The 23,361-nt window shown below is 38.6% G+C and overlaps 2 protein-coding genes across 2 annotated transcripts in view; one reads left to right on the top strand and one right to left on the bottom strand.

The window, feature by feature from the left end:
- The window catches only part of LOC103512011 (carbonic anhydrase 1-like), a gene marked incomplete at its 5' end in the record, with an annotated part of 16,811 nt that extends 7,918 nt beyond the window's left edge, over positions 1-8,893 (top strand). Inside the window, 4 exons of the mRNA XM_017445199.2 lie at positions 2,037-2,201; positions 3,120-3,258; positions 4,036-4,159; positions 7,043-8,893. Coding sequence (XP_017300688.2) covers positions 2,037-2,201; positions 3,120-3,258; positions 4,036-4,159; positions 7,043-7,300 — 686 coding nt within the window. The remainder of the gene's footprint in view (positions 1-2,036; positions 2,202-3,119; positions 3,259-4,035; positions 4,160-7,042) is intronic.
- A 349-nt stretch (positions 8,894-9,242) lies between these two features.
- The window catches only part of LOC103511861 (coiled-coil domain-containing protein 12), a 35,203-nt gene continuing 21,084 nt past the window's right edge, over positions 9,243-23,361 (bottom strand). Inside the window, exon 4 of the mRNA XM_008476605.3 lies at positions 9,243-9,742. The gene's annotated coding sequence lies outside the window, so the exon portion shown is untranslated. The remainder of the gene's footprint in view (positions 9,743-23,361) is intronic.

A 23,361-nucleotide genomic window follows, 5' to 3' on the forward strand; every position in this document is an offset into this window, starting at 1 on the left:
CCTATGTAAAGATCTCACATAGGCGAGTCAGAAGGAAAGAGAGTGCGCCACAAAAAAAGAGTAAGATTGAATGGTGACTAGAAATGGTATCACACATAGCTGATTGAAACCCACCGTGTATGTGACGGATGAAAACTGCCACAATAAACAGACTTTATTGGAAACTGCTGACAAACAGAGATTCTCAGCCTACCTTTGTAGTCTAATCTAATAATACGATATACAGTTGTTGTAGTGGTGAGCACGGTGGCTCTGGATCTGGAGGTGGTCGGTTCGGAGTCCAAGGTAAGTCATAATTTAGTAGGTTTATCAAAGCGAGGAAGGATATTTGTGACAAGCATTTAATGTGATAAGCATAAAATTCCCTTTTTTTTTAATACGACTTACCATTGTACATGTGGGGATCGAACTATAACATTTTGATCTGTTAGCTAACTGTTGGACTATTTAACGTTAGGTTTACACAATTGCACACTAATTAGTAGGTTAATCTAATTGCCTAATTAGATAAATTCTCACTATCTCATTTCCTGGGGATCAAAAGGGTAATTAGCTAAGCGGGGGATGCCAATAAATTTTACCTCGTGAATATACCTAGTAGTAGCTATTGCAATGCAATAGTTCTAAAGTTTCTAAACTGTGAGGATCAAGGCTAGCCTAGTTAGCTTTAGTTGGTAGTGCGTCTGCCTTGTAAGCGCTAGGCCGCGGGTTCCGATTCGCCGGGGTAGATTTCATCCTATAAGGTTTCGTTCCGGTTCGTGAGTTCGTTCGACACAACAGATAAGATTCGTCTTGGAACGGCCTGGCTTTCTTTCATTATTTTATCCTGCCTTTTCTTCTTTATTTCGGGACGAATAAGACTCAGCAGTACAGTTCCCTGTATCAAAAACTCTAAAAATTCTTTCAATCACTTTCACTATAGGGAAAAACTGAAGACTCTGAAACGCTCACTTCTTTGAATCAATTTCACTATAGGAAAGGCCGAAGAGAGAAGCGAGGGAGGAGAGAGAGAGACAGGTAGATGGATAAGAATGGGGGGAGGGAGAGAGACAGTAGATTTACCTACGGTTTTAAACTTGACTGAAATGATGACACAAATTAAAATGAGACGGAGAGAGATAGAAATAGGTTATGAGGGGATAGAAAGAGAAGAAAAGCTAGCTCACATTACTGAAGAGAGCGAGAGAGAGAGAAGAGAGAGAGAGAAAAAGAGAGAAAGAGAGAGAGAGAGAGAGAGAGAGAGAGAGAGAGAGAGAGAGAGAGTACATTATGAAATTACTCTTGACAGAAAAGAGAAAGAGGGATAGAGGTTAGCTTACGTGGGAAAGAGAGAAAGAGACAGAGAGGAAATCAGGTTTTTTTTTTGGTTTTGAAAAATGAAAAAAGTTTTCTGAAAGAAAGAGAAGGACAGAAGCAAAAGACAGATAATATGTCAGTTAAAGAGGGAGGGAGAGAGAATGAGGAAAAAAAAGTAAAAATATGTAGGTATTGTATAGTAATAGAAAGTAACTTAAGTAACAAAATGTTTAGTTTCTTCAATCTTCAATCCTTCACGTTCGTATACATACATCTAAATCTCGTTATCTTCCAGCATGATTAACATTATTTTTTCAAGAGCAATATCATGCTTATGTGAATGCATGAACTGCATAATATGCAGTGCATATCTATATACATATTTATAATCTACATAAGCATTTCTACGACGTGCATTATACTGCACTGGTATGCATACATTCGTATGCCACATGATAATTGTTTATGCATAGGCACAAGTTATTATGCACGGTAGTTTCAATGTTTTGATAACAACCAGTTTTTCTTCTTCGAGATGAAAAGGGATTTTTTGGTCTGGGCAGTGTCCAGTGATGTTAGGAATTAAGGAGGGATTTTCTGCCCTTTGAGGGAATTTTGGGCCTTGGAGGGAATTTGAGACCAAGAAATGGCATTTTTTTTTTTTCATTATTTTTATTTTTTCTTAGGAGGATTCTTATTTCTAATTTTATGTTATATGTCTTTTGTCTGTTTCCCCCCAGGACCGGAGCGCTGGTCTGAAGATTTCCACCAATGTACCGGCAAATATCAGTCACCCATTGACATAGAAGAAACGCTGGTAGCCCGAGTCAGTCTGCCTGAGCTGAAGTTCTTCGGGTTTGACCAGGAGCCTACCTCTACTGTTATCACCAATAATGGACACACAGGTAAGCGGAAAAAATAGGAGAGAGTGTTAGGCCGGCCACTCACTATCAGGTAGACCTGACAGGCGAACCTTTTCAGCCGTACCTGTCAGGTCTACCTAATAGTGTGTGTGCTCATCAGAGGTATCAGGTAGACCTGACAGGTGGACGTTTTCAGCCGTACCTACCTGTCAGGTCTACCTGATAGTGAGTGGCTTTCCTTAAATGTTCCTTCTTAAATGCTCTTCAGAAATAATGTTCTACCAAATGTCAGCTCCCATGGCGTAGTGGTCACTGCACTCGCCTTGCACGCGGGAGACCCGGGTTTGATTCCCGGCGGGGTCAAGAAATTTGTATCATCCAAATGATTGATTCCGTGACTGGCTGTTGCGGGGCCCACTCAGTCTCGTGAGGAAAATGAGTAGCTATGACATATAAATGCGCATAGCGACCGGTGCCAGGTAGGTAAATATTGGATGTTAGGATTATTGAGATATTGGGAAAAATCCTACAATGCTGCAGTGAGCACCAAACTTGTGATATAATAACACAAAGAAATTGCATTTACCTACAATGTTTTACCAAGCTCCACATCCGAAGTTCTTGCACATTGCATAATCACATAAATTTAAGGCATTCATAGGATTTGATAATTATTTTTCCTCTAGTTAGCTCGGACAGCCAGCCTAGTTAGCTTGGTTGTTAGCGCGTCTGCCTTGTAAGCGCTAGGCCGCGGGTTCCATTCTCATCCGGGGAAATTTTTTTTTCTAAACAGATAAGGTTCTCGGAACGGCTCGATTTCTCCTATCCTGTCTTCCTTCTCTCTTCGATTTTAGGACGATAAGACCCGTTGTTAATTCCTTCGATGTGGATGTTTTTTTTTCTTTCTAAACTAGGTACCTATCAACATTGACGAACAAAATTTTGATTCTTGGGTTTCAGTGATGTTAAATCCAACATTCAAGGAGGAGCCCTACATTATAGGAGGTCCACTAGGTTTCAAATATGTGTTCTCTCAACTTCATTTCCACTGGGGAGTCAACGATTCTGTTGGAAGTGAGGATCTGATCAACAACAGAAGGTGAGTGGAGGTCTTTTAGTTGTTGTTATCTAATGCTTGAGATTGACTATTATGTCATTTTTCTCCTTGCGTCCCAATATTTGGATACTATGTTGTCGTTGTTGGGGGGTAATGTTACTCGCTTCCATGGACCATCCTTAAAACCATAAAAGTGCCCCCTGGGTGGTTCAAAATGAGTAACTTATAAGCATGACTTATAAGCATGATGCGTCCCAATGTAAAACTTAATTCCGGAGGTCTTTTAGTAGTTAGTAGATATTTAAGTTATTAGATTCTACATTTAGCGCACCAAGCCTCTCTTAAAAAGAAAAGAAATACAACATATTCAGGTTACAATAAAGTTACATACATCAGCTACATATGTAGCACGCTGTATCCACCAGTTATCCATGGATCAATAATTAATCTGGGCAACCGCGTGCTGCCAGCTTTTCCGGCCCCAATCAGGCTGGGTCAAGTTGAGACTGTTGAGAGGAAGCAGATGATTCGATGCAGAATGGAGGGTAGGTAAATCCCGTTTCACGAAAACCCTTAGGAGCTATTCCAGTTATACAGTGACTGCTATTCCAGTTATACAGTGACTGCTATTCCAGTTATACAGTGACTGCTATTCCAGTTATACAGTGACTGCTGTTCCAGTTACACAGTGACTTTGAACGTGTGAACCCCTTAAAAAAATCGAAGTTTCTACGATTTTTTCCGGTTTTCCAGTAACGTTTCACATACAGTGTCTCGTACATCATATTTTACCATGCCTTATCTATTGTTTGGTTTCAGTTATCCTATGGAACTTCACATGGTGTTTTACAACAAGGATTATGATAGTTCTGACCGGGCGCAAGGATACAAGGACGGACTAGTTGTTCTAGCCAGCTTCTTTGAGGTGAGAAACCATTCTAGATAGGTATCCTTTTCCCTACCAAAATCCAGTAGACTAACCTCCATGTCGCCAGTGTTACCTATGATAGTAAAACTTTCTCGCTTTGAGTTCATAGGTCGTCGCGACAAATTTCGAGATCAGAGCTCATTTGTGTGGGAAAATGTGAAAAAAATCCCGCAAAAACCAGTTTTTTTGGTTTTTTGGCGTTATGGTTTTCTGGACAAAATTTGCACCACCATTTTCGTGTTCCTGGTAAAAAGACCTTTAATTTGATATATAGGTCGACCACAAACCTTGGTTGCAATCGAACCCGCGCTCTTCTGTTCATCAGGCGAGCGCCTTGACAACTGCGCTATCGAGTCAGGTTTTAATGCTACGAATCTTATAAATACCTGCAACCCTACAGACTGCGTTAGCTCGAATTGATATTGGTTTGTTCTTTAGGTACCTCTTGGTTCTCTGGATCCAAACATTCCAAACTAGACTGGATCTAAATAATGTTCTCAAGATTCTAAATCTGAACCAAGCCACGTTAGGTATTTAAGCTAACTAGGCTGGCTCATTGTGTCTTTTCAGTGGGTTGTATTCTGGCAAGAGAGCTAGGTGATTTTAACCCAAATCAATGTATTAGGTATCAACATTATACTCGTATTTCATATAACCCCAAAAAAGGTTTTCCAAGTTCCAACGTTGCCAAGTTTCCTGTTGTAAGAAAATGGGTAAAAAAAATCAAAGGAGGAAAGGCTCCCTCTTTTTTTGTCCCCATTTCCCTTACGAAAACAACGCGCAAAAAAACCCTCTCAAAACATTTGAGAGCAAAAAACCCGAGGGGAACAAAAACTCCCTTTTCTCCACATTATGTCCCTTTCGGGGATAAAGATGAAACTTTGGAAATCTTAACCCTCAAAAGAACACCAGTAACTTATACTCTTCAACATCAACTGTGAAGAGTACAAGTTACTGGTGTTCTTCTTTTCAAGATGAATCTTTACAAAGTCACGTCAGAATCTAACAGTATCTTAACATTCTTAACCCTTAGTTATCCGGATGTCCCATGAGGAAAATGAGTAGCTATGACATATAAATGCGCATAGCGACCGGTGCCAGCATGGTAGGTAAACATTGGATGTTAGGCTTATTGAGACATTGGAAAAAAAATCCTACAATGCTGCAGTGAGCACCAAAGTTGTGACATAATAACACAAAAACTGCATTTACATTACATTTACATATTGTTGTGTCGTAGGTATTGGTATAAGTAGGGCCATCGGCTATATTAACGCCCTATGTCACTGCGACCCCTGGTTAGAACTTTCGTGACTTTCCCTTTGTTTATCGAAAAGAGCCCTACCCTAGACTTCTTACGAAGGCCAGGGTTCTTTTAGGATTGATTTCTTTGACTTCTTTAGGTGTTGTGATCATCCTTGAGAAGTATAACAGTTGTTTGTAAGAGGCTATAATACATTCGCATAATATGTGACGCAGAGTGTGAAAAAAAAAACTGGTTTTAGCCTTTTTTTGCCTCTCTCTTACCTTTGCCGGCATCAGCTAGCTGTACATAAATAAAGAATAATTTAAAAAAAAAAAAAAAAAAAAAAAAAAAAATCAGTTTTGGGTTGGACAAAAAAATGGTATATTGAAAATGGACGAAAAAATAATATAAAATAAACATTTTTCACTTGGAAAATAAAAATACAAGGAAAAGCAATAATGTGACAATACAAAAATCAGCTTCCTTAAGACTAGAGTCTAGGATCTCAAGCAATTAGAGGAAGGCTCTCATTTCCTTTGGATAATGGGACCTAGGATTATCAATGTAATTAAAACACATGATTTCCGTTTTTGGTCAGTTTAGTTTTTAACAGAAACCGGGATTACCGAAAGCGATCTTTAGCGCCGCGGGCAAAAATTTTGGTGAACAATAGGCAGAGAATCAGGCTTGTCGAAAGTGTAATCTTCAGCGCCGCAGGCAAAATTTTCAGTATTCACACGTACTGAAAATTTTGCCTGCGGCGTTCAAACAAAATTGATTTGAAAAAAGGGGAGCAGAGGCAACGAATAATGATAGCGTTCCTGTGATTGCTTGGCACTGTGTAATTTTTAATGTACGGCTCAAAAATGGAAATCAAAATTGGTCAAATGGCCAACACGAGGATTTGAACTCGAAAATATTAGTATTAGTATTAGTATAATTCGACAGTCTAAATAAAGCACTAATACTAATACTAAATTCTCTTGGTAGGCATATAACTGATAGGATTCTATAGCGGCCATGTCTGATGTAGTGTCTAGAGACCAGGTCAACTGAATACCTGTAAAATAGAATAGAATACGTTTAACATATTGTTGTGTTGTGAGTCAGCTCCCATGGCGTAGTGGTCACTGCACTCGCCTTGCACGCGGGAGACCCGGGTTTGATTCCCGGCGGGGTCAAGAAATTTGTATCAAGCAAATGATTGACTCCGTGACTGGATGTTGCGGGGCCCACTCAGCCTCGTGAGGAAAATGAGTAGCTATGACATAGAAAATAAATGCGCATAGCGACCGAAGCAAAACTGCATTTACATTACATTTACATATTGTTGTGTCGTAGGTATTGGTATAAGTAGGGCCATCGGCTATATTAACGCCCTATGTCACTGCGATCTGGTTAGAACTTTCGTGACTTTCCCTTTGTTTATCGAAAAGAGACCTACCCTAGACGTCTTACGAAGGCCAGGGTTCTTTTAGGGCTGATTTCTTTGACTTCTTTGACAGACAGACACCGAAGCGAATACAATAGTCCGTCCACTATACCTTTTTATTACTATTGTAATAATAAAGGAAGGACGGACTAAAAACTGGCATCAGACAAACGGGGTTATAAACCTCATTTCCTCTTATTTTTAAATGTTAGCTAACTAGGTACACCCATCTTCTCTTATTCTTGTGTGTCACCCACAACTACATCTCCACCCATCTTCTCATCCACAGCTGGCCGAGTTCCGTCACCTCCACAAGAAGGCCAACAAGTACCTCACCCACAACTCCAGGCCAGTGCAACCCCTCTCCGGACGACCTATCTGGTATAACGCAGCCGATGAATTCTCAGAATCCTCCACCCTACGACCGACCCTGTTCGGGATTACGATGCTACTCAGTCTGTTTCCTATCCTGGTGTAAAGTTCCATGGGCGTGTCCTATATTTGGTTCTACGGCCGTGTTTGGGTCCTCCATTGAGGCGTGTCCTACATTTGGTTCACAGGCCGTGAACCAAATGTTTGGCCTTTGGTACTGATTAGTATCCAATTTGTGAACCAAATGGTTGGTCTTACAGAACTGATTTTCAATTTTATCCTCATTAACTTGGGTCCGGTTGGGGGTAAATTATTGTCTCTAAAGGTATGTCCTCACCGGCCATCGATCCACATAGATTCACATTGATCTACGGCCGTCGACTATGTGTGGACCTGTGGACACACCTTAAGACCATCGAGGCATCAGCCAAACGCTCAGATTTTCTGTCCTGAATTTTGGGACTTGTGAATGTAAATCTCAGATTATCAAGGCATCGCATCTGTCAAATGCTTCCCCAGTCAATCGGTCAAAAAAGATTTTCCGAGACCGCCTCAAATTTTGGGATTTCCATGTTCAATTGAGATTTGGTGTGACCTGTGAATTGTTTTCAACTTTGGTCTCTGAAGCCAACGCGACATCTGCCAAATGTGCTTTTCTGAGACCTAAGGTTAAGCGTGGCCTGATAAATTTAATGCCTTGGGTCAGCTGCTCTTATAAAGAGCGGGCTGCATCCTGAACTAAATGGTGAGGTTTTTTGATGTACGTAGTGACATTTTAGGACTATGTACTTAAATGTATTGTAGGAGTGTTTCAAGAGGACAAAATGAGCGGGTTTCAATGCCCCCTAAACCATGGCTTTAAATTCGGTAAAATGGCTTTAAAATTTTAAATCCCCATTTGAAACTCGGTAAATCCCGATGAGCTTTAAGCTGGGGCTTACCAATTTGGATTATCTTTTGAAAGCAATCCTGGATAGGACTGGATGGCTATAAGTTAATCTAGGATCAACCTCAATCCAGAGCCAATTCGTCTTGATAAGCCCTAGCCTTAACATCATAAACTATGAATTTGAATATTTATTATTTAAAGATTCTTCTTTTATTATTCGACAGTCAATATTATTTGAATATTTATTAGATTTTTCTTTTATTATTCGACAATCAATATTATTGTCGAAGGTAATTGAGGAAAATTTTGAAACTGGATGTTTTTTAAGATATAGAAAATGTTTTAATTTTTGATCTCTTCATGAATTGAAAAAAAAGTAGATAACACATAATATGTAATAATTAGGTATGTATTTATTTGGGTGCTATACCTACTTTGTATTTGTATACTTTGAAATTACGTTTAGGTAGGTTTACTTTGTTCACTTTTATTTGAAGATTGGGACAGTAGAACTGACAAATGTTCTGGTAGGTACGGAATAAATTGTTTTACCTAGCAATGGGTAGGTATTTCATGTTCCACCTATGATTTTTTCTCAACGATCTGATTGTACAAAAAATCGTACTTTTGGACGGAGGCCCGTAAAGGATTATGGCCGTTGAATCTAAATCTAAAAGGATTCGGCCCTAAAAACTGTTGGTTGGGAGAATGGTCCCATAACACCAACAGTGTTGTCAGTATTACTTCTTTAACACAAGAAAATGTGAATAAAGATTTCTATGTTGTGTGTTCTCTTAGTAAAATGGGCGGGGCCACAGTTTAAGATTGAACTTGAAGTTTATCTGATTGGATTAAGGAACCTTATTAGTTGTTGCCTTAAAAACTTGTTTTTTTTTTTTAATAATAGTAAACCTCTGTAATCATAATCACTTTTACATTAGGTAGTTAGGTATAACTTTAATCCAAGTTTGATCACAAACTGTTGCCCTGGACATTATTAAAATAAAATTTAATTTTTTCGATATCTTACATAAATACTAATTTATTTAAGATTTTATATGTAGAATCTTTTTGATGTGGTCTGAAAAGCAGAGAACATTTTACTTGTATGTTGGTGAAGAAATAAAGTACCCAATGAAATTAGAAATTACAAAACACGTTTTGTCTTTTTATTTCTAGATAGATTTTATTTTATTTGTTTAATATTTACAAAATGAAAAAAGTGTACCTCTGTACCCTATACAATGGTTGGAGTGTAGCACACCTGTCTTCTGAGTGCTAGGTCATGGGTTTGATTCCCACCCGGGGCAAACTTTCTTTCAAACAATCTAAACAGTGTGATTTATCAAATACAATGTATCTTAAAGCTAAAAGAATGGCATCTTAAACCCTCAGATACCTACAAAAGAATTTGAGAAATCACATTGATCTCAGGGACCATAAGCTTTGTACAAAACAATACAATCTAAACAGATAAGGTTTGTTCTCAGAAGAGCTGGCTTTCTCCTTTCCTGGCTTCTCCTATCTCTTCAATTTTGGGATAACAATACCAGCTCTTGTGTTGTTACATTTCCCTCTATGAAAAACCCTGTCTTTTTACCACCCTAATCACTCACCTCGGTTTACCAATCCTCAAAATAATATTTTCTCCGCACACTCCAATAATAGTAGTAGCCTACTGCTGGAGTAAAGGGACTTTTCAGTCCTATGCGAGCAGTATAAATAAGCACTATTATTATTATTTAATTCAAACTTCAAAATCAAAAATTGAAACCACTTACCTGAGTGAGAGTACATGCCATGGGCAAGGGCAAAGCTTCTAGTTTGCCGATATTCTTCCACAGTGAAGAATTCACGGGCACATTCTTATTCTCTTGGTAGGCATATAACTGATAGGATTCTATAGCGGCCATGTCTGATGTAGTGTCTAGAGACCAGGTCAACTGAATTCCTGTAAAATAGAATAGAATATGTTTAACATATTGTTGTGTTGTGAGTCAGCTCCCATGGCGTAGTGGTCACTGCACTCGCCTTGCACGCGGGAGACCCGGGTTCGATTCCCGGCGGGGTCAAGAAATTTGTATCAAGCAAATGATTGACTCCGTGACTGGATGTTGCGGGGCCCACTCAGCCTCGTGAGGAAAATGAGTAGCAAGCAAATGATTGACTCCGTGACTGGCTGTTGCGGGGCCCACTCAGCCTCGTGAGGAAAATGAGTAGCTATGACATAGAAAATAAATGCGCATAGCGACCGGTGCCAGCATGGTAGGTAAACATTGGATGTTAGGCTTATTGAGACATTGGAAAAAAATCCTACAATGCTGCAGTGAGCACCAAAGTTGTGACACAATAACACAAAAACTGCATTTACATTACATTTTACATTTACATATTGTTGTGTTGTAGGTATTGGTATAAGTAGGGCCATCGGCTATCTATAACAAACGCCCTATGTCCCTGCGAACTGGTTAGAACTTTCGTGACTTTCCCTTTGTTTATCGAAAAGAGCCCTACCCTAGACTTCTTACGAAGGCCAAGGTTCTTTTAGGACTGATTTCTTTGACTTCTTTATTAGATAACCAGAAAACAGAATTAAACTTTGGCCTGTGGCAGTAAAATTGGTCAAAACGCCTTGGCCCCGTGGGAACAGTCGCCGTGTGTATTGAAATCATTACACACGGCGCTGAACGTGTTAAGGGCAGCTTTTTTCCCCAATAGATACTTTTTGTTGTATTTGCCGTGTGTATTGAAATCATTACACACGGCGCTGAACGTGTTAAGGGCAGCTTTTTTCCCCAATAGATACTTTTTGTTGTACCGTGTGTATTGAAATCATTACACACGGCGCTGAACGTGTTAAGGGCAGCTTTTTTCCCCAATAGATACTTTTTGTTGTATTTTTTTTACAAACAAACCACGCAGAAGATTAATATATTAAAGAGCCAGACTAGTTAGCTTGGTTGATAGCGCGTCTGCCTTGTAACCACTAGGTCGTGGGCTCGATTCCCGCCCGGGGCGAATTTTATCTTGAACGTTTAAAGTTCTCGGAACGGCTGGTTTTCTCCTATCTTGTCTTCCTTCTCTCTTCGCTTTAGGGACGATAAGACCTTAACAGTTATAAAATGTCATTTGCAACGTTTAAAGTTCTCGGAACGGCTGGTTTTCTCCTATCTTGTCTTCCTTCTCTCTTCGCTTTAGGGACGATAAGACCTTAACAGTTACACTTCTTTCTATCAAATAAAATGTCATTATGTGTTAGTAAGCTTGAGAGCCAGTATTTTGTTTTCATTTAAAATTTCATACGAACATGGCCCTTGGTGACATTTATTAAATAGCTAAAAAAATAATAGAAAGTAAAAAAAAAAAAGTCAACCAAGGGTACTATTTTGGAGGAAAAAAAGAAAACATGGAAACTATTTCGTCAAATCGCAACAAAAAAGTTTATTTGAATAAAAATCACAAAAATAAATCACATAAACATGAACTTAAACAGAAAAAAAAAAAAATCACAAAATTGAATACCTCAAAAAACAATACACTCTTCACTTAAAATCTTACAAATAAGAGGTACAGCCTACATACGATAACAAAAGTGGTGTTAAAAGACACATATTAAACCTGGCTTCCAATATCAGCACCTGGATAGCTTCTGCAGTTCTTTACTTGGTTTTTAAATCTTTCTTTTACCAGTATGTAGTCTATTTGTGCTCTTCTTATATCACCCGGAGCTTTCCATGTGTAGCGCCTCCTTTTATGATGATCAAAACATGTGTTTGTGATTACCAGCCTGTTCCTGGTGCAGAATTCTACTAACATATCTCCTCTCTCATTTCTTACTCCCAGTCCATATTTTCCAACAGTCACTCCATCTCTTCCTTCCCCCACTATAGCATTCATATCGCCCATGATGATTACATTGTCCTCTCCTCGTGTTTTATCGATCAGTCCATTTATATCTTCATATATTCTTTCAACTTCCTCGTCCTCTGCATTTGTTGTTGGCATGTAAACTTGTATTATAATGGTATCATTTGGTTCTGTTTTCAGTTTGACTAGTATGATCCTATCGCTGTGTTGCACATATCCCGTTACTCGCAGTCCCATTGATTTCTCCAACACTATTCCCACTCCTTTCATTCCGGTTCGTCCTTCTTCCGTTCCCGAGTATATAACTCTGACGTCATCTGACCAAAAGTCTCCTGCTCCCTGCCATCGCATTTCATTCCGGTTCGTCCTTCTTCCGTTCCCGAGTATATAACTCTGACGTCATCTGACCAAAAGTCTCCTGCTCCCTGCCATCGCATTTCAGATATACCAAGAATGTCTATATTTTGTCTTTTCATTTCTAGTTTTAGGTTTTCTAGCTTTCCTGTCTGGAGTAGTGTGTTTACATTCCACGTACCAATTCTTCTGGTGTTTTTGGTTTTATTAGGTTTTGGTGTTTTTGGGGGGAGCAGAGGCAACGAATAATGATAGCGTTCCTGTGATTGCTTGGCACTGTGTAATTTTTAATGTACGGCGGGGAGCAGAGGCAACGAATAATGATAGCGTTCCTGTGATTGCTTGGCACTGTGTAATTTTTAATGTACGGCTCAAAAATGGAAGAAATCCGAATGTTGGACTATTTTACTTCCGGAAGAATTTACACTTGAAGCGTTCATCATGGTTACTGTAGTTTCTCGAGATATCCTGATATCCTGGAAATCAAAATTGGTCAAATGGCCAACACGAGGATTTGAACTCGAAAATATTAGTATTAGTATTAGTATTAATTCGACAGTCTAAATAAAGCACTAATACTAATACTACTACTAATATTTTCGAGTCTCATAGAGGCCTCGAACTTCTCAAAGCTGCCCAGAGGCTTTGGCTCTGTCCAACTCCCGTCTGTACAGTCCAGAACGTATATTCTGCACAAGGACTTTCACATTCCACGCTGTTTTGTCGACGAAAAGCGGAAAGTCTCGGTCTATTAGCGTCTGACACTCTAATTTGGACGGCAATTTTTTCAGCCGAATATGTTCACTGAAATGATCCACGACGGCATTTCTCTGTTCAGGCGTCCAGTTGCACGGTATTCTGGGGGTTTTGTTCGGCCGTCTTCGCTGTTTGGGCTCGTGTGAACTGTTCGTTGGTACATATTCAGGATTAGCATTGCTTGCCCGCCGTCGGGGTTGTTGTCCGTGTAAACGAACCTTCGGTAAATACTCTGGATCAGGACTGCTAGGCCGTAGTCGCTTTTGACTGCCGTGTAAACGATTCCTTGGTATATACTCAGGATCAGGGCTGGCGCGGTACCTTTTGATTCGACCAGCTTTCAGGGATGCCTCCGTGAATTCATCAGAAGAAGAATCGCTAGTTTCATTATATTGGTTCATCTTTCCTTGAGTTACTTTGATTTCTTCACCATTGTTACAGCTCATATTGTGATTTTTTTGAACGTTACAGTTCATAGTGCGAGTTTTTTCAATGGTACAGCTCTCAGTGCAAGTTTCTTCATCGTTACAGATCCTAGTGCTAGTTTTTTCACCGTTATAGCTAGTTTTTTCACCGTTATAGCTAGTCTTTTGTCTGCTATATTTGCTTACTTCTAAATCGGAATTAGGTCGACGGATTTTGACTCGATCAGCCAGCGTGAGGGATTCTGTGAATTCTTCAGTGTCTGAGGTGTTACTCTTTGTTTCATCATTGTCTATGCTTTCTTCATTGTTTGTGTTTGATGTATCTACATTCTTTTTGCTTAATTTAGCTTCATAGTTCTTGTTTACATAATCTCTGTTATCTTTACTTGCTTTATCTAGATTGTCTACGTTTACTTTTTTTCGGTTGTATTTCCTTACGTTGTCTCTGGTGCCTTTCTTGGTATATGTATTCTTTTTGCCTTTGTCGTTACACATGTTTTTTGTATGGTCTTTCCTGATCTTTATTCGTTTGCCTTTGCTTATTTTCACATCACTGACTTTGTTTATTTTTTCTTCAGAATCTTTATTTATTTCTGCGATATTTTCTTTTGTTATGTATCCTCCACTGACGTTAACAATTTCCTCACCATTACCGTTCTTCAATTCTTCACCCTTTCTATTTTCAATGTTCGCGAGTCGTTTAGACCACAATTCTCCAAGTGTCAAATCATCGTCTGCGTGTTCATTATCCCCACTTGAGTTTACACTTGTGTTATTTGCTTTTCCACTTTCATTTTCACTATTTTCAGCGAATAGTCTGTCTTCAAGTGTCGGAGCTGCTGCCTTGGAACTTTCGTCAAAGCTCTTGCCTCCCTCACTCGCGTCATTAACCATTTCACCGTTGTCATCAGAAGCTTTCTCAGTATGTTCTTTTTCTTTTTCCTCAATAATCTTTCCTTGAGAAGTATTTTCTTTAGGATGTCCATTGTTTTCACTAGCTTCTTCAGATGTATCGCGAAATGCGCATTTTTTAATATGGTTCGGCAGAGCTTTTTGGGCATAATTTATTGTACAGTAAGGACATGGAGTTCTGGTACCTTTGACGCGGTGAAACATATTTGAATTTCTAAGTATTAAATCCCCTTGGATACGTAGTTTAGAGATGACACGTTTCCTAGATATATTCGTGCTATCTAGCCCCATTATGGCTTTCACTTGCGGGTGTTTTCTGTGAGAGAACTCCAAATGCCTGGAAAAGCGTTTGACTGTTTTTTTGCACAAAATACAATAGAAAGATCTTGATTCTTTTCGAACATTCTTTTCAGTATTAGGTTGCTGAAAATTTCTAGGTACAGCCTGCTCAAGAACAGCATTGTCCATTGCATATTCTTCCAAACTAGTGGCTAGAGTATGTTCGTTTTCCTTGCAATGTTCTTGAGTGTTTGTTAACAGTGTTGGCAAAGGGTCAATCTTTTCAATGTCTTCCGTCGAAGTATTGCTTCTTTGCTCAGTTTTTCTCGAGTTTTCATGTCCCTTTTCCGTATGATTTTCTTGATCAAAATTCACCGTAGTTTGACCTTCTCCTTGTGATGTATTGTCTTCCACAAATCCAGCTACTTGTGTTTTAAAGCGAAGATGCCGTCTTCTTATATGCCTCTTCAAATTACCCCTCAAATTTCGCTTGCAATATGGACATTCTACGGTTTCTACTTTCCTTATTCTAGCCGTTTTTTTAGCCTTCATCAGCCTGCTTTCAGGCTCTTTTTGGTGCCTTCCAGATTTCATCATTCCATTCGAATTCCTTTCTATTCTATTCGCCATATCGCCTTCCATTCGAATCTTACTCATTAGCCATTTCCTGATAGCATCGGTGGGATCCAACTTTAAAATGGCCTCAACTTGGGGTTCCTCCTTATGCATCATGAATAAATGTTTGGAGAATTGGGGTGGCACATTCTTCTTGCAGAAAATACAAAAATGTATCCGCCCTTTCGTTCGAACAATTTTCTTCCCAGACGGATAGACTTTCTTTAGTCTCACATGTGGACTTTTTGTACCAGCAGTAACGTCACTTTTCGGTGTGCACAAATCCAAATCAAAAATTTCTCCCCGGTTGTGCTGATTTGTGTCAAGAATTTTCGGGTGTGCCTTTTCCACTTTTTTTCCTTTTGCCACGCTCTTTCGTCTTGCTTCCAATTTGATAAATTCTTCACTTATCTCTTGGTTTTTACGAAAATCCTCGGTATTCAAAACGTCTCCACTGATAACTACCAATGGTTGAAAATTGGGCCCAAGAATACTTTCCACTGGTTCTGTCTTTACCACGCAAGACGCTATGAGCTCTTCTTTCACTCCTCTCAAGACACAAGCGCTGCGGTTCACATTTGCGGAACTTTCGGCAAACGGAGAATCATATAGGTCAGAAAATGAACCAGGGGGAGGACCACATATTTCAACATCTTCGTCATAAGGCGAGCCGCACTTGTCAGAGTCAAAAGCATCGGATAGGACTTCAACTTCTTCAAAAGACACATCTGGATTGGGGCACCCTTCTACCAAATCTTTAAAATCACAGGATCCATCTGTTACAGAACTCAACTCAGAAGACATTACAACATTGGGACAGGGGCACTCTTTTTCCAAATCATCAAGACCACAGAAACGATCTGTTACAAATCTTGAATCCGAAGACATTGCAACATTGGAACGCTCTTCCCGTTTATCTTCCACAGCACTGACACACCCTCTCGCACAATTTCCCTCAACCAAATCCGAAAACGCTGCTTCCTCTTTTAGCAGATTTTCGAGGAACGTTCTCTTGATTTCGGAATTCAAGGTGAAAAACTTGCAAGGCTGCGTCACATTATTGGGGTGGCACATTCTTCTTGCAGAAAATACAAAAATGTATCCGCCCTTTCGTTCGAACAATTTTCTTCCCAGACGGATAGACTTTTTTTAGTCTCACATGTGGACTTTTTGTACCAGCAGTAACGTCACTTTTCGGTGTGCACAAATCCAAATCAGTGACGTCTCCCCGGTTGTGCTGATTTGTGTCAAGAATTTTCGGGTGTGCCTTTTCCACTTTTTTTCCTTTTGCCACGCTCTTTCGTCTTGCTTCCAATTTGGTAAATTCTTCACTTATCTCTTGGTTTTTACGAAAATCCTCGGTATTCAAAACGTCTCCACTGATAACTACCAATGGTTGAAAATTGGGCCCAAGAATACTTTCCACTGGTTCTGTCTTTATCACGCAAGACGCTATGAGCTCTTCTTTCACTCCTCTCAAGACACAAGCGCTGCGGTTCACATTTGCGGAACTTTCGGCAAACGGAGAATCATATAGGTCAGAAAATGAACCAGGGGGAGGACCACATATTTCAACATCTTCGTCACAAGGCGAGCCGCACTTGTCAGAGTCAAAAGCATTGAATAGGACTTCAACTTCTTCAAAATTATTAGACACATCTGGATTGGGGCACTCTTCTGCCAAATCTTTAAAATTACAGGACCGATCTGTTACAGAACTCAACTCAGAAGACATTACAACATTGGGACAGGGGCACTCTTTTTCCAAATCATCAAGACCACAGAAACGATCTGTTACAGATCTTGAATCCGAAGACATTGCAACATTGGAACACTCTTCCCCTTTATCTTCCACAGCACTGACACACCCTCTCGCACAATTTGCCTCAACCAAATCCGAAAACGCCGCTTCCTCTTTTAGCAGATTTTCGAGGAACGTTCTCTTGATTTCGGAATTCAAGGTGAAAAATTTGCAAGGCTGCGTCACATCTAGCATATTGCTCGGTGATTTCCCTGTGAGAACGTATTGTGAGGCTTTTTCTGCAGACAGGACATCTGTTTCTTTATTTGCCACAGATTGGGTGTCTTCGTTTAAAGCTGATTGGGTATTTACAAATGATGCTGATTCATTTGATGCGGTTCCTTCATTTGATGCTGCTTCTTCATTTGATGCTATTTCTCTATTTGATGCGGTTTCTTCATTTGATGCTATTTCTTCATTTGTTGCTATTTGAGCTGGTGTTCCATTCCGTATAAAGTTTGAAACATGAATTATTTCTACCTCGGAGTCATCACTTGATACCGATAGTGTTTCTTCATTTCCACTTTTTTTCCTTTTGCCACGCTCTTTCGTCTTGCTTCCAATTTGATAAATTCTTCACTTATCTCTTGGTTTTTACGAAAATCGTCGGTATTCAAAACGTCTCCACTGATAACTACCAATGGTTGAAAATTGGGCCCAAGAATACTTTCCACTGGTTCCGTCTTTATCACGCAAGACGCTATGAGCTCTTCTTTCACTCCTCTCAAGACACAAGCGCTGCGGTTCACTGCGGAACTTTCGGCAAACGGAGAATCATATAGGTCAGAAAATGAACCAGGGGGAGGACCACATATTTCAACATCTTCGTCATAAGGCGAGCCGCACTTGTCAGAGTCAAAAGCATCGGATAGGACTTCAACTTCTTCAAAAGACACATCTGGATCACATTTGCGGAACTTTCGGCAAACGGAGAATCATATAGGTCAGAAAATGAACCAGGGGGAGGACCACATATTTCAACATCTTCGTCACAAGGCGAGCCGCACTTGTCAGAGTCAAAAGCATTGAATAGGACTTCAACTTCTTCAAAATTATTAGACACATCTGGATTGGGGCACTCTTCTGCCAAATCTTTAAAATTACAGGACCGATCTGTTACAGAACTCAACTCAGAAGACATTACAACATTGGGACAGGGGCACTCTTTTTCCAAATCATCAAGACCACAGAAACGATCTGTTACAGATCTTGAATCCGAAGACATTGCAACATTGGAACACTCTTCCCCTTTATCTTCCACAGCACTGACACACCCTCTCGCACAATTTGCCTCAACCAAATCCGAAAACGCCGCTTCCTCTTTTAGCAGATTTTCGAGGAACGTTCTCTTGATTTCGGAATTCAAGGTGAAAAATTTGCAAGGCTGCGTCACATCTAGCATATTGCTCGGTGATTTCCCTGTGAGAACGTATTGTGAGGCTTTTTCTGCAGACAGGACATCTGTTTCTTTATTTGCCACAGATTGGGTGTCTTCGTTTAAAGCTGATTGGGTATTTACAAATGATGCTGATTCATTTGATGCGGTTCCTTCATTTGATGCTGCTTCTTCATTTGATGCTATTTCTCTATTTGATACTGTTCCTTCATTTGATGCTATTTCTTCATTTGTTGGTATTTGAGCTGGTGTTCCATTCCGTGTAAAGTTTGAAACATGAGTTATTTCTAACTCGGAGTCATCACTTGATACCGATAGTGTTTCTTCGCTTGACAAGACATATATGTCTTCATTTGTTTCATCAATTTCTCCATTTGAAACAACTTGACCATCAAATGAAGTAACAGAAGAAATGCACGTTGCATCAAATGAAGTAACAGAAGAAATGCCCGTTGCATCAAATGAAGTAACAGAAGGAATGCCCGTTCCATCAAATGAAGTAACAGAAGAAATGCCCGTTGCATCAAATGAAGTAACAGAAGAAATGCACGTTGCATCAAATGAAGTAACAGAAGAAATGCACGTTGCATCAAATGAAGTAACAGAAGGAATGCACGTTGCATCAAATGAAGTAACAGAAGAAATGCACGTTGCATCAAATGAAGTAACAGAAGAAATGCACGTTGCATCAAATGAAGTAACAGAAGAAATGCACGTTGCATCAAATGAAGTAACAGAAGTAATGCACGTTCCATTAAATGAAGTAACAGAAGGAATGCCCGTTCCATCAAATGAAGTAACAGAAGGAATGCCCGTTCCATCAAATGAAGTAACAGAAGTAATGCACGTTCCATTAAATGAAGTAACAGAAGGAATGCCCGTTCCATCAAATGTAGTAACAGAAGGAATGCCCGTTCCATCAAATGAAGTAACAGAAGGAATGCCCGTTGAAAAAAATGGAGATAGAGAAGAAATGACTGTTGAAACAAATGAAGTAACAGGAAAAACTATTGAAAAAGTGCAAGTTATTTCAAATGAAGTAACAAAAGAAACAAATATTTCTTCATCTGATGCAACTTGCATTTCTCCATTTGAAACTTGTATATCTTCAATCGATGAAACTTGGATTTCTTTATTTAAAACAACTTGCAGTTCTTCAATTGTTTCTTCTGTTACTGCATTTGATGGAACTGGCATTTCTTCAATCGATGCAACTTGGATTTCTTTATTTGTTTCTTTTGTTACTTCATTTGAAATAACTTGCACTTTTTCAATAGTTTTTCCGGTAAGAACTGCAAGTTGTTTTAAATAAAGAAATCCAAGTTTCATCGATTGAAGATATACAAGTTTCAAATGGAGAAATGCAAGTTGCATCATAGAACTGCAAGTTGTTTTAAATAAAGAAATCCAAGTTTCATCGATTGAAGATATACAAGTTTCAAATGGAGAAATGCAAGTTGCATCAGATGAAGAAAAAGAAGAAACAAGTGAAGATGGTATACAAGTTGTTGTCAATAAAGTAATCCAAGTTGTGTCTAATGGAGAAGCAGAAGAATCAATTGAAGGAACACAAGTTTCGTCAGATGAAGATATTATACAAGTTGTTTTCAATGAAATAATCCAACAAGTTGTTTCAAATGGAGAAATTGATGAAACAAATGAAGACATATATGTTTTGTCAAGCGAAGAAACACTATCGGTATCAAGTGATGACTCCGAGGTAGAAATAACTCATGTTTCAAACTTTACACGGAATGGAACACCAGCTCAATTAGCAACAAATGAGGAAATAGCATCAAATGAAGGAACAGTATCAAATAGAGAAATAACGGGCATTTCTTCTCTATCTCCATTTTTTTCAACGGGCATTCCTTCTGTTACTTCATTTGATGGAACGGGCATTCCTTCTGTTACTTCATTTGATGGAACGGGAATTCCTTCTGTTACTTCATTTGATGCAACGTGCATTTCTTCTGTTACTTCATTTGATGCAACGTGCATTTCTTCTGTTACTTCATTTGATGCAACGTGCATTTCTTCTGTTACTTCATTTGATGCAACGTGCGTTTCTTCTGTTACTTCATTTGATGCAACGTGCGTTTCTTCTGTTACTTCATTTGATGCAACGTGCATTTCTTCTGTTACTTCATTTGATGCAACGTGCATTACTTCTGTTACTTCATTTGATGGAGACACCCAATCTGTGGCAAATAAAGAAACAGATGTCCTGTCTTCAGAAAAAGCCTCACAATCCGTTCTCACAGGGAAATCACCGAGCGATATGCTAGATCTGACGCAGCCTTGCAAATTTTTCACCTTGAATTCCGAAATCAAGAGAATGTTCCTCGAAAATCTGCTAAAAGAGGAAGCAGCGTTTTCGGATTTGGTTGAGGCAAATCGTGCGAGAGGGTATGTCAGTGCTGTGGAAGATAAAGGGGAAGAGTGTTCCAATGTTGCAATGTCTTCGTATTCAAGATCTGTAACAGATCGTTTCTGTGGTCTTAATGATTTGGAAAAAGAGTGCCCCTGTCCCCATGTTGTAATGTCTTCTGAGTTGAGTTCTGTAACAGATGGATCCTGTGATTTTAAAGATTTACAAAAAAAAAACTAAAAAAAAAGACCAAAACCCAGGAGATAAAAAAAAAAAAAAAAAAAAAAAAAAAAAAAAACAACATTCAATGCTTTACCCAACTGAGCAATGATCGTTACGTGCAGAAAAAAACACATCTTAATTGCTAGAAAGTGGAGTAAATTGTGAAATTATCAAAATACATCAGGGTGTATTGCAACTTCAACAAACACTATAGGTACTAGGTACTACTAAGAGATACGAAAAGAAGAAAGTTATGTTACCAAGAAAAAGTAGTAGATCAACACCAAAAAAAGGATTTTAGACTTACCTTCTTTTTCCTTCCTAAATTGGAACTTTAGTTTTTTTTAAGTGAAAATTAAAATAATAAAAAGTAAAAAAAAAAAAAAAAAATCCTTGAAATGCTCTGGGCTAAAATTATATCGTACGTACCTTTTTACTTTCCTTAATTTATTTTAAGTTGCTGGGTTCATAATGATACATAGGTAAAGTTATAATTTATAGTTAAAAAATCTTCATAACATCTTTATGTGTATTTTTAAATTTGAAACTCAAAAATTGAATTTATAACAATCACATGGCTCAGATGGTTAAAGCACAGAAAATTTTATGGACTTGCCAGATAAAAACACTTGTCCAAGTTCTATTATGAATTGATTTCCGATCTTTCCTCCAGGACGTTAAAACCCGAACATGAACGAATAGGTTGAAGCCATAGATCGTTTTCGCGAGTAACCGGAAAATGTTGTAATCAATTTTAATAAAATTCGACATTCGAATGTGTAAAATCCGTTTAAATAATTCAAGAACTAATCCTTTGGTAGTGATTTGACGGGGTTATTCACTTTTTCCTTCACCAAACAGTGAGGGTTGAAGTAGAAACGGAACCCAATCGTACAATATTTTCACCAGAACAAAATTTCAGCCTCGGAAAAGATGTTTGGTCCTGATGCTCTGACGACAAACGCCGATCCCATTGGAACAACCTAATGGTGGAATTCACCATTGACTTAATGGGATATTTCACTAATGGGAGAATTTTCAATCGTCTAAAAAGCAGCTTTTAATAATCCAAAAAGGAGTTCTTAATGGTCCAAAAAGTAGTTTTTAGTAATCTAAAAAGGAGGAGTTTTTAAAAACTCCTGTTTATATCATTAAAAAATCCTTTTTGGATTATTAAAAATTCTCCCATTAGTGAAATTTCAATGATTAAGTCATTGGTGAAATTCACCATAAATCACGGGCATGGGATATTTCACTAATGGGAGAATTTTCAATCGTCTAAAAAGCAGCTTTTAATAATCCAAAAAAGAGTTCTTAATGATCCAAAAAGCAGTTTTTAATAATCTAAAAAGGAGTTTTTAAAAACTCCTGTTTATATCATTAAAAACTCCTTTTTTGATTATTAAAAATTCTCCCATTAGTGACATTTCAATGATTAAGTCATTGGTGAAATTCACCATAAATCACGGGAAATAACCCCGTAATGTCAAAGATAAAGATACTTACTCCCAGGTAATTGAGTTTCACAGGTTGGCTGGCAGTGGCATTTGGCTTCAAATTGAGGCGCACATTATCTGCAAGAACAGGTGAAATGAAGACCAAATATGAGAAAAAATTGGATTTTTCGAAACAATTGACTGGTATCCTAAGGCTACTGGTGTTCAAAGGGGACAATAGCCTAAGAAGTAAAGGAATTTTTGGTTTCCTTCTAGTAGTATCTTCTTCTTCCAGGGCCTTCTCCATGACGGAGGTTGGCAATCATCAATGTCAGGCGAACTTTATTTATTGCAGCTCTGAAGGCTTCTGGTTTATATCATTAAAAACTCCTTTTTGGATTATTAAAAATTCTCCCAATAGTGGTATTCAAAGGGACAATAAGTTTAAATTCTTCTTCTTCCTAGCCTTTTCCTATTTAAACAAGGTCGGCGTTTCTCGTCAGTCTCTTCCAGGCAGCCCTATTGTGGTAGACCTGATTAAACAAATCCTTAGGACGTTAAAACCCGAACATGAACGAATAGGTTGAAGCCATAGATCGTTTTCGCGAGTAACCGGAAAATGTTGTAATCAATTTTAATTTTCTTTTTTTTTTTTCTTTTTCAAAATGATAATTAACTTTATTTTTCAATAAGACAGCAAACATGTAACAAACAATAATAGGTAGTACAAAAAAGAAGCAATTTCTTTTTTTCCACTTTATTTTAACTTTAATAAAATAAAATTGGACATTCGAATGTGTAAAATCCGTTTAAACAATTCAAGAACTAATCCTTTGGTAGTGAT

Source organism: Diaphorina citri, unplaced genomic scaffold (genome assembly GCF_000475195.1).
Source record: "Diaphorina citri unplaced genomic scaffold, Diaci psyllid genome assembly version 1.1 scaffold35, whole genome shotgun sequence".
Lineage (NCBI taxonomy): Eukaryota > Metazoa > Arthropoda > Insecta > Hemiptera > Psyllidae > Diaphorina > Diaphorina citri.